At 37.5% G+C, this 12,655-nt stretch overlaps 1 protein-coding gene across 1 annotated transcript in view; it reads right to left on the reverse strand.

Annotated features, from left to right (window-relative positions):
- The window catches only part of col27a1b (collagen, type XXVII, alpha 1b), an 83,866-nt gene that overhangs the window by 50,639 nt on the left and 20,572 nt on the right, over positions 1–12,655 (reverse strand). The window contains exons 6-7 of the mRNA XM_088008446.1: positions 8,109–8,162; positions 7,965–8,018 (exon numbers count right to left, since the gene is read on the reverse strand). Coding sequence (XP_087864572.1) covers positions 7,965–8,018; positions 8,109–8,162 — 108 coding nt within the window. The remainder of the gene's footprint in view (positions 1–7,964; positions 8,019–8,108; positions 8,163–12,655) is intronic.

A 12,655-nucleotide genomic window follows, 5' to 3' on the forward strand; every position in this document is an offset into this window, starting at 1 on the left:
TTAAAAGGTAAGATCTGTGGACGTGATGCTAGCAAAGCTAGCTGTACTGACTGAGACACATGCTGCATCTGCGATGAAAAAAAGTTGTCACTCATGCCATTGTGTGTTGACTGAGGTGTCGCATATATGGGACAACGCTGTGACCAAAGTGCAATATAGTATAATATGACATTCAGGAACGATCCGATTCTTCTGGACCAATCTCTACTAAGTCCTAAGGACCGAAGCCTCTCTGGGTTCTTGTGTACACTGCAGTAGCTAACACATACACACGTTTATTTAATCGCCGAATAAGTAAAAGTTGAATGAACACAGAGCATGCTCATTGATTGATTTCGTCTCCTGTCATGGTGGCAAACATCGCAGTGGGGAGGGAGGGCAAGAACAGTCACGGTGCTCCTTCTGCTTGGTTTCTTGTTGGGCCGTTGGACAGTGTTCATAGTTGAATATTTACCGTTAATTGCGATGTTTCAGTTGTGGTTTCTGACATGGGCAATATAGGCAACCGTCCAGGGTGTTATTTTTCTAGGGATAGCAGGAGACCTCTGCGGATTGTAGCACAGCGATGAAAGCAAAACAGAATGAAATGAGTTTTAATTGATACTGGTTAAATAAATTTCAGCTCTAAGTATTTAACATCTAGGTGTTTTTATGGGAATGTGGATCTTTCAGATCAATCCGAGAACCAATTTTGATAAACTTAATTTTATTGTGTCATGTAGCACAGGGCGCTGGTCTTGGTCTCGGGTTCAGTGGTCTTGACTACAACTCTGCTACGTGGCTCCTTGGTTGCATGTTCTCCCTCACCCACCTTCTTTCCATCCCCTTTCTGTTGGATTTCTTTCTAAATAAATGTCACTAATGAAGTTCATGCTATGTTAGGACAGGAGACAAGATGTTTCCATCCCTGAAATTATGATTCATAGAATCACATATCTAAGTATAAACTGTTACAGATAAACACAATAAGAACATGTTTAATCTGTGGCATTGTTCATTAAAATGGCACATTTCTTATGTATTAAAATTAAATATGATCAGTTCACTTAATGATATTAGCGATTAGGTTATGTATTCAGCAAGTACTTTTACTTTTAATACTTAAGTATTTTTAAAAGCCAGTACTTTTTTACTTTTACTTAAGTAAAATGTTAATGTGGTACTTTGACTTTTACTTGAGTACATTTTTGACTGTGTATTTGTACTTTTACTTAAGTAAATTTTTTGAGTACTTTCTCCACCACTGCATGCAGGTATTTATTTTTAAAGGTAAATTCACAGCAGGATTGCACTGTCATTCCGCTGTCATCAGTATGAATAACAGAAAGAACCACTTGGACAATGCATACCAAGCATTCATGCTCCCTGTGGCAATAAATTGTTGGTGATGTTTCTAAAGCAGCAGCAAATGTTTTACGAGGACTTCCAGATGTTCTGTTATGCCTTTACTGTTCCATCCATCAATTATCTACACCCAGTTATCCATGCAGGGCCCAGTTGTCATTGGACCAAAGGTAAAGCAGACCCCAGACAGGTTGCCAATCCATCACAGGGCCACACAGAGGCACACACACAGCACAAACAACCATATACACACACTTACTCCCAAGGGAAATAAGTGGAGACCAATTTGCCTAATATGCTATTTTTGGGACGTGGGGGGTGGCTGAAATATCCACAGAGAACATGCAAACTGAATGCAGAAAGACCTCAGGCCAGGATCAGAACCCAACTTTAGCTGCAAGGCAACAGTGCACCATCCTGTACCTCTTCTTTGTTGGTATTATTATTAGTAGGAGTAAAATTACACAGTTTGAACACCTAAACCGCCATTTCAGTATTCCTTTGTTTATCTCAAGTCATATCATCTTTGTAACATTCATTAGCTCTGTCACATATTGCATGTTTTCACACATCGAATGTGTGAAACCCACTTATCAGATTAGCTTGGGCAGCATGTTAATATCTGGAACAAACTTCCAGAAAACTGGAAAACAGCTGAAACAATGAGTTCTTTTAACTCAAGGCTTAAAACCCACCTGCTCAGAGTTCCCTTTGATTCATAGTACATTTGCTTAATGATTTTGATGATGGCATTTGACAAAATATAATGCTTATTGCTTGTTTTGTAACTCATGTTTGATGTTTTTATGATGGAAAGCACTGTCTTGTCACTGAAATATACAAATAAACTCGACTTGGTTCTGATATCTACAGAGACTCATTGTGAACTGCAGGTTCAGATAAAACCTTGCGTCGTTTATTTGCAGCTGAGCCGCCTGAGAAGCATAAACTTGCCTTTAAAAATTTTGTTGTACTTATGACACCAACGTCATGGAGTTATTTCAAGCAAGTCCAGTCAGGTGCAGCTCACACGTCACTCCTCCAGCTGATCTAAATGATGAAGTACATCAGCATTTACTCAGCTGATCCTATTCATCATATTCAACAGACACACAACATGCAGGATAGTTTATATAAGCTGCAAGCTGTTCTAGTCTAATAGCCTTTGCTTCCAAGAAGAGGAAGCATATGTCGGGCGTGCTTATGGAAGGCCAGGAAGCTCTAAAACACTCTTTTATTCCCTCCATATGGCTGTCTCAGCCTTTCACAGTAAAATGGTGCTGATTGAGAGGTAAGTTTGGTTTGAAAATAGTTTGACTTCACAGCGAAAGTTAATATTGATGGACACAGAGGCAGATCTGAAAGTCTGAAGCAGAGCGAGACTGACAGGCAGGAAGCTGTTGAGAAAAATCATCCTGACAGGTCGATCTCTCAGAATAAGATAAAAGGTCATTTCATTTTTAGTTACTCACTGCAAAAATACATTTAACTGAAAAAATAGATCAATATCAGCCAATCAAAGCCATTTACAACACAAAGATACTCAAAGCGTTTGCTAAGAGTATAAAAAAAATAACCAATCCCACATGGCCTTACTTTTCCTCTTGACAAGAATGAGGTGCCCCTCTTGAAAGGAGTCCTTGGGTCGGGATGTTGTGGGCCCATTTAAACAGCCGAATGACCATTTCTCCTTGATCCCCAAAAGAAAAGAGGCACTGTAATCCATCGAAATGGAGGTGCAAGGCCAAAACAAGAAATTGGGCCTGAATCTTTTAAAAGAGCTTCACAAGTGATTCCACACTTTCCTCACACTGAAAGAGTAGGCAACAATTTTCTTTGTTTCTTTTCAAGGTGCCAAGAATTTTAATTACTTTAGTCAAATTGTACACAGTCCATCTCTTTTTTTTTTGGCTGTTTATCTGCAAACAGGTAAAATGATGCAGTGATTTGGAAAGCTAGAAAGTGTTTTTGTGAGCAAATGTGAAGCAGAAAACAAAGGGGGAAAAAAGGTTTCATTTGCGCATGCAGAACCTTGCAAAATGATTCCCGTCACTTTAACTTACACACATTCTGACGCATTACAACTGCACTTCTGTTTGTTTGACAGACCAACACAAAGGAGTGCATTACTGTGAAGTGAAAGGAAAATGCTACAAGGTATTCACTTCCGTTCAATTAAAAATCTAAACAGCCGTTGTGCATTTGTATTCACCCTAATTTTTCTGATAATCCTAAATCCAATTCGGTGAACACAAATGCCTTCAGAGGTCATCTAATTACTGAGTAGAGTCTGCTTGTGTGTAATTTAATCTCATTTTTAGTCCAGCTGTTCTGTAAAGGCCTCAGAGATTTATTGGAGAACATTAGTGAACAATTAGCATCATGGAGACCAAGGAACACAGCAAACAGTTCAGGGAGGAAGCCGTGAAGGTTAAAGCATCATTAGGTCACCATGTGCCTCCTGGTGGCAACTCTGGGCTGCAAAGTCTATCAACATAATAATTAGCAAGTCTGGCAATTTTAAAGAGTGGCAAGAAAGCCAACATTGAATGAAAGCCACAGGATGAACAAGTTTGCCACAAGTCATGTAGAAGACACAGCAAACATGTGGAACAAAGTGTAAACAAACTAAACATTACAGCCAACATGGTAGAGTTATAATTAACTAATTAAGATCAAATCCTGTACAATGGACCAGTCAAAGTTCAAATGCAGTCTGGCCGAATGTCTGGCAACACTTGAAAACAATTGTTTTAGACACTCAAATAAATCTGATTCAGCTTGATCTGTTTTTGAAAAAGATAAATAGTCAAAAATCTCTGTCTCTAGATGTGCAGATGAGCCAGTGGCTGATCACATGAATCCCCCCTAAACACACTCAAGCTTGAGTTTGTAATGTGACAAAATGTGAACAACTTCAAGCTGCTGTTTATCGATTTGAATCACAAAAGAGCAACCCTGCTGCCAGCAGCAAACTGGGCCAGCTTCACTGTCTCCCCCGTCTACAGCAGAAGAAACAGACTACACCTGTCAGACAAATAATGCATTATTCTTTACACAGATTTTTTATTTTCAATGTGACACAAACCCCCAGCCACAACAGGCAGGCCTTTCTCTGTTCGCTTTCATAAATCAATCAGCAAACACAGCTTTGACTCTGCAAAACTGGGGAGCAGGACAGGGAAGAAAAACTGCACACCTCATGAAAAATACAGTTTTATTTCAGTCTGCCAAAGTTTGAAGCTGGCTGTATAAAGGACTCTATGGTCCAGAATTGGTAATATTCTCCACAGTGTTTGAATTTTACACACTCACACATACACGAGTCCTTTCCTATTTTACAGCTCAGACCACTGAATGACTCCCCGGCAACCTTCCCATTACATCGTTACACATTTCCCACAGTGAGGAAAGACTTTTTTTTGGCAGTGGGCCACTTTCTGAGCAGAAAACTCAGTAATAAGAGATCTATCATGCTGCACTGGGTCAAAGTTTCACTGGCTGCTTGGACAGCTAGAAAGCAAATGCTTGAGTTTCATCTGCATCTGGTGGAATTTCAGCGATACTCCGATTTCTGGGGGGCTTTGTGTGCCTGAGAATGATTAAACAAAGAAAATCCTGAGAGTAGAAACAGCTGCAAGCAAGGAGGTGTCTGGTGGCCTTGCGCAGAGCCAAGTGGATCTGTCTTGTTTTAATTAGCTGGATAAGACTTGTAATACGCTGAATGGCTGTCGGCTGATCCTTGTGCAAAGTTGAATTCTTACAGGCTAACGCAGGCTTGTAACAGTGGATTGAGAAACCCAGCCGACAGGACCGTAGTAGCAATAACAAGCTGCTCCATGTCCAGTAAAGGTCCACGCTGACCATGAATCACTCAGGAGATTATCAGCCTTTTCCCATGGTTCCATGTTCCATGAGTCATAACGCAAGACGCAATTCTTTCTTTTTTAACATAACGCTTCCCATTACGTTCTTAAATGGAAGAACTTTTTTCCTGTCAGCAACGTCTGATTGCGTAACAGATGGCTGGAGAACTCACGAAGACCTCATTATGCTGAGGATACATTTAAAGTAGTTCGAGAAAGTTTCTCTATGAAAACAGAAAGCTAATGACAAAGATTTGTCATGCTTTTTGTTTTAATTACCACGGATGCAGCATCTAAATCCTCACCCCACAACAACCTTTTCTTTTTATTTGCTTCCGTCTCCTTCAGGGTTGACTCTGACAGCAGCTTTCAAAAGACACAAACCCTCCAGCGTAATTAAAAAGAAGTTTAGTTTCAGTCATAATTATTTATGCTGTTTTGCAAAAGATCTGCGTTTCTCTTATTGAAAGTTTCCCTTCTTCTGTCTCATTTTATCCACCAGACTCTTTCAGTTCAATTCTCAGCCTACTGGCAAAAATAACCAAATGTCTGAAGAGCTTTAACTCTTCACCTACTTAAGAACAGCGTATTTTACCAGCTAGGAAAGCTCTGTAAAAACAAAAAGTTTAATTTGATTGGGAGAAAGTGAGTGAGGATATTTTAATGAGAACCATTAAAGCATTTTAATGAGAAGGAGAATCAAAGGGAATGTTTCTGTGTTTAAACTGCATCTTTTAGAAAATTTGAATTCTGTGTAAAATCAAGCAACCATAGGAATCCAACAAAATGAGCAACATTCTTGCAGAAATATTCATTTAAATGTTCAACAAACTGATTAAGAATACATAAACTAAAACTTCTGATAAATCAACTCAAATCAAATCAAATCAAAGCAGGAAGTGCAAACATTTTGTTGATTGCTATGCTGATGACATTCAGATTTATTTCTCTTTGAAATTGGATATTTTTCACCCTCTGTGACCTTCATTTAGCTGTATAAGTGTGCTTCACACACATTTATTGTATTTGGAAATCCTGCTCCTGTGGTTAACAACTTAACATCCTCACCTCTCTTCCTTCTCATCGTTCTGCTGGACTTAGACGTCTCGGTGTAAGAGATCTATCAGGTGGAAGTGGTCCAGAGATTTACTGGCTGCTTGGACAACTACAGAGCAAATGCTTCAGGTGCAGCAAGATTTAGCTTTACAGGAACTTTCTGTCACAGGGAATAATCCAAAAAAACTAAATTACTGCGAGAAAACACAGCTGCAAGCAAGGAGGTATATGCTAATCTTCAGCAGAACCAAGATGATTTATTTTGTTTATTTTAGTTGGAGAGAAAAAATTGGAATATAGTACTCTATTTTATGTTGATGACATCCAGGTTTATTTCTTTTTTAAATCATATGCTTGTTTCCCCATCTTGGATGCTCTCTTTATCTGTCTACAAGATGTCAGTGGTTGGATAACACATCATTTTTAAACACTAAGTGAAAACAGGGTACATAAGAATACTGTATTTGATCATCTGGTTCCCTTTTGGAAGAACTATGTCTTATATCCTTGTAGTTGAAATGTTTATAGACAGATTTGAAATTAAAATTTTCAAAATTAGAAAAGCAGAGGGGCACAGTTACAAGAAAGACACTCTTGCTTTAGGAAATTTTAACAAATACTCCATATTTTGGACTTGATCGTCTCGTTATTTTGTTTTACTTTAAGGTTTATGACGGCTTGGTCCAGCTGCTTGACCTGTCTGACCCTAAAGGAGCACAGGATCACCAACCAGATGCTCTCAGCACAGCTGAAATCTAAACAAAGAGACTCTGGAATAACCTGACAATTGATATTGAAAAGTCTAATCAGACTTTTAAACTTATTTTTAATGTACACCAGCTTTTATTGGGACTTATGTTTGACTCCTAACAGGCATTTTATGTATTGTCCTCTATGTTTTTGCTCGTTTTCCTTTTATAAATGTTACTATGTTTGTTACTGCATGTGTTTTAACTAACAAAGACTTTGGTCAACTTTGTTACTTTTAAAAAGGTTTTCAACTTTCGTAAGAACTGAGCTTCTTTACACATAGGTAAGCAAAAAAAGATGAATAATTAAAAAAACTAATTTAGAAAAAAAAAACCTTAATGCAAAAACAAAATTAGTCATTTCCTATAATGCTTGGTAGAAAACCCCAACAGGCATATCCTCTATTGATGTCTGTAATTACTGTGAAGGGCTTGGGAAAAGGCCAGCGACAAAATAACACCGTGGAGGACACTGCTGCAAAAAGTCTCTCTCTCTCTCTGCAGCAACAACTCAGCAGTATGCAGAGAAAGTCAAATATTTTACATCATGAGAAGAATCACATCACAGAACTGAGACACATTCCAAACTTGTCCTACTTTTCAGAGGAGAGCTCTCCAAGGAACGAGTGACATAACGTTTGGAGACGGCGGGTAAAACTTTTCACCCAGTAATCCACTTCAGTTGAGATGTTTTAGAAAACCAGAGGCCTGTAATACTGACGATGTATTACAGTATTACATGTGAGGCAGCAAATCCTGTTTAAACTTTCTACAGGTGTGATCGTTCATTCGTATGTTATGATCATTCAGCTTCCACACCAGCTCCTTTCGCAGTGTATGTTCACTTAACTTCAACAAGCAGAACATTCATTTCTTATGACTGAAATTATATCACTAGGCTCAGAAATCTTACTCACACATAAGATCTGTTAACTTTTAATGTTTTTACCTTTTGTCCGTCTTGGCCGGGCGGTCCAGGTGGGCCGATCATTCCAGGTTCTCCCTGGAAATATCAATTAGGTCACACACAACGAACCATCATTATGTCATAACAACGTCAAGTTGTTTTTTTAAAGATGGTACCATTGCATACTTTTTGTCCTTTCTGGGCTTGACCAGGTGACATTCCAGGATCTCCTTTTTGTCCCTACAAAATAAACAACAAAGAATTATTATGTTTTCAAAATTTACAACATATTTCCTCAAACAGGAGCTGGTGTTTATTGAATATTCCCTGCATTGCAACAATATTTCCTGTGAGAAGGAGCAGGAAACTTTGCTGTTTACATTCTACTGACACTGTTACAGTGTAATGAGTTCATTGTACTTATTGGAGGAGTCCAGTGCTTGTATTTACACAAACGAGCAGTCAGTTTATTCCTTCCCGTAACTCAGTTTACAACAAGCCAGCAAGAAGAGATGGGGAGTAATGGTGAACATTCTTCTCCCTTTTCAGGCAGTGGGAATCCTGGCCGAGCGGTCTGGGTCAGCATTCAAGGTCCAGTGTGTCTGGTGAAGGAGCCTCCCTGTAATCTGAGCAATTACAACACAACAGCTCCGAGGAGGACCAGACCATTTCCTGTGTGAGTGCTTATCGCAAAGCAGAAACACGAATAAAAACGCTACAGGGTTGAGTTGGCTGGAATTAAATCACACAACTGTGGAAGTTCACCGTCCTGTACTGTGATGAATTTCACACAATCCTGCAGCTGAGAAGGTTCATGAGTGGGTTATCTTTGGCTGATGAAACTGACACAAAAATCTCCATTCATCCCGATTTGCTTTTGTAAATTCTGCATGAAATTCCACCAGAATAACACAAAGTAACACATAGTTGTGAAATGCAAGAAAAATGATTTAAAAGATATATGTATTCCTTGAAAAAAAACTGAAAGGTTTGGAAAAGTGCTCTTGAAATCAATTCCCCTTACTCTAACGCCACTCAATAAAATAAATGCAACAAACTGTCTACAGATGTTCATTTGTGTGTAATTTAACATCACTACAGCAGCTGTTCCACGAAGGCCTGAGAGGTTTGATGGAAAACAAACACCATCAGATTTTAAATAAATGCTTTTCAGACTGCATTTGTCTAAAATTTTAAAAACTGCACACCCTTTTCCTTATACTTCACAGTTTTGCCCCACTTTGTGTTTACCTTACTCATAAATGTCAAGAAACAAAACTGAAGTTGCAACAAAAACTAAATCTGAAAAGCTTCGAATCGTATGCATACTTCATTGTTTTCCTAGCAGGTATTCAGCTCAAATATGTTGTCCAAAATGTTTATGTCAGGAGAGGTAAATAAACATTTGTATCTAAAGATCCTGCGTAATTCAATCATTGTCAATGCAGTTGTTCAATGAACTTTTACAATGCCTTGCAAATATTTAGAAGCCTTGAAATATTCAACATTTTGTGAAATTACAGTTCAACTTCAAAACATTTCATTATGATTTTCTGAAACAGACCAACACAAACCAGTAAAGAATTTCACAAAATTTAATTTTCCAAATAAAAAAAACACTGTGGCAAGTATTTGTATTCAGTGGATTTTTTCTCTCATATCTTAAAACAAAATAAATAAATAATTCAATTCCCTCAGATAAAAAAAAAAGAGTTGACTTGTATGTAATTTTATCTCTCGTCTGTGGAAACCTGAGGAGTTTGTATGAGTGATCAAACAGCATTTTGAAAACCAAAGACAGCACTTAGCATGTCAGGTATAAAGTTGTGATGAAACTTAAGGCAGGATTAGGTTATAAAGTAATATTCCTAATGTTGGAAGTCTTGCACAGCATTTTTTTTAACTATCATCAGGAAAAGGAAAGAGCATTGCTGAACTGCAAGACATCCTACTTATAGCAGCAGATAATTGAAAAATGACCCAGTCAAAAATATATCATGATTACATAATAATGAAATCTAGGAGATAAAGTTCTTTTAATACACAATACGATTTTGTTTGTGTGGGTCAGTTTTATAAATCCAGAGATCTGTCTTCAAGCTGACAGTTTGCAGTTTGAAAATTGTGTGCAAATACTTCAAATTAAATCAAGTCACGGTTTTATTGCTTGGCTTAGCAAATATCCATGAACAACAGAAGAGCACATTCTGTTTAAATAAGCCCAAAGAACCTGCTAATTGTGATTTTTCAGCCAGAAATAATTTGAAAAGCAGAAATGTAATGTGCTTTTTTTATTGATCACTCACTGAGTGATATTGTCTAGAGGACCGTTCTCTTTCTTATGGCAGGCTAAAATATTATGGAGCTAAAAAATGCCTCCCTGTTGACAGAAGTGCTCAGCTGGAATACAGGCTGTGTTGGGTTCATGCAAATTAGTGAGACAGAAAAAAAGCTAAAATGCTAGTTTCTCCCAGAAAGGAAACGAATGACCTTTTCAGAAAGCAACAGAAAGCCAAGAAGGGTTGACCACAAAAATGCAAAGTGAGCAAAATCACAAACACTGGATGACTAAGACACAAAAACACGGAAAGAGGCTCCTTTCCTTTATTCATTTACAATATCTGGTTTATCCTGTTTAAGGCTCCTGCTGTGAAAATGTTCCTCATTTATACCATATAACATTGTATAACATCCAGGCTATTTTATCAAAAACACATTTAAAAAGTTTGATTTAACCGTTTTTAACCAGATATTGTTTTAAGACAAAAATTTTGCCTCACTGCCCTCATTTAAAAATATGTTATTATCTTAATACTACTAATGAATAGTAATAATAAATAAATTCAAGTAAGGCAGGTGTTCCCCAAGAAAAAACTATAAATATAAAAAAACTCACCAAACCTGTTTAAACATAAAGCCTAAACAGTGACCGAAAAAAGCTAAAAGACTCAAGTTTATTGTTGTCACCTTAAAAATATAATGAGACAGATTATGAATCTGTTATCAAAACAAGGAAAAAGCCTGCTAACATTAGCCTAGCGCTTCAGCAAACGGCTCCACAGGGAGTGAATACAAACTTTATGAAGCAGTGCATGTTTAAGGTGATACATTTCTGTAGCTTTCTTAACCATTTTGTAGGTTCACACTGACGCTGACCTGCAGAAACTCTGATGAGGTCATAAACGGACAGAGACAGCAGTGCCCACCACATTCTTGGGGAGTGAATAGGGTAATGCTGATGAAATGCAGTGTGTTATTTTAATTCAGTTCTAAGCTTCTTGCTCTTCTAGAATAAATAAAATATAATTTGACTAATTTTAATGAAGCAATGATTTGCAGGTATAGAGAAACCCTTTATCTTTGACTCAGATCAATATTACAGACAAAATAAACTTACTGGGACAGATGTAATCCTCTAGCTTTTTGTACATCTTTAAAAGAGGTGTTAGTGATTTTGGTATAACAATGCCATCATTGAACTCCCTGAACTTTAGTGAATCAAGAACAGGCAAGTCATTTGAACTGCATTTTAAACCACAGTGTTCTCTCAACTCCTTGCATGCTTTCTGGCTTGAATATTACGGCTGCTCTAAATAAAAAGAAGAAGACTCCAACTGCACAGTATACAAGGTCAGTGTAGAGCATGGATTTCCTGAGAGAGTAAAATGTGGCAGGCAGACAAGCAGAGAACAACAAGAATCCAACAAGGAACAGAGAGAACTAAGGGGTATATAAAAGAGTTTGAGTTGCTGTCGAGGAGTACCGAGCGGTGCCAAGTTGAATTAAGAACAAGATGAGGTAATGATGACCTCCAAGGACAAAAGCAGCGAACAGAGAAGCCAAACTTAGGAGGAGATACAAGAATATGCATGCATCAAAATGCATGAAATCCATTCAAAATATCCCTAAACAGAACAATAATCGGTTTAGCAAGACAACAGAACCTTAAAAGAAGAAACAACACCAGTGCAACTGTAATTTGCTGCTGGCTTGGAACCACAATATTCTGAGTTTTTAGATGTTCACACACAATAAACTTTTGCTAAACCTTTGGGCACTAAATTTTAGATGTTTCAAAATGCAAGAACACAAATCAAAATACACACACACGTTAACTAGAGACACCAGTGGAAGTCATTCTCACTTCAACAGATGAAGGACAAACTGAATTAGCCTCTATTAGAACTAATTTAAACATTAAGTATCTTAATTGTTGCATTGGTGCAGGCAGAATGTAAAAATGCCACGGCTCTCAAAAGTTTAAACACCACTGTTATAGTTACAGGTTTTTGGGATCTGAAAAAATTAAGTCATGATTAATAATTTCCACATATTTTCTACATTTAATGAAACAATTAATATCTTATATTGATCATTCTAGAAAACCCATTATTTTTGATACACTTACATGATAAAAACAATACTAAAACCTTCTTCAGCCTTCAAGCAGATCTCTAAAAAAGATTTGAGTCAAAACTACGCAGCATTTTGAATTCTCCATAATTTAATCCACTTTAACAAAAAAATTTATTTTATTTGAAGAAAGGTGACCCCCACAGCAATACCCTGTTTTATTTTCAGTGGTGATCTTTTTAGTGAGGCAGATCTACATAAACACACGTAGCACTATTTGGGATTATGGCCCAACACATGCAGTTTGGTTCCTTTGGACCATAACACATTGTGAGAGATTTTAACAAATAAACTATGTTTTCATTTAAATAAAAGGGTTC

The sequence above is a fragment of the Poecilia mexicana genome, unplaced genomic scaffold, assembly GCF_051168715.1.
Source record: "Poecilia mexicana isolate PSO_F unplaced genomic scaffold, ASM5116871v1 scaffold_9, whole genome shotgun sequence".
Taxonomy (NCBI): Eukaryota; Metazoa; Chordata; class Actinopteri; order Cyprinodontiformes; family Poeciliidae; genus Poecilia; species Poecilia mexicana.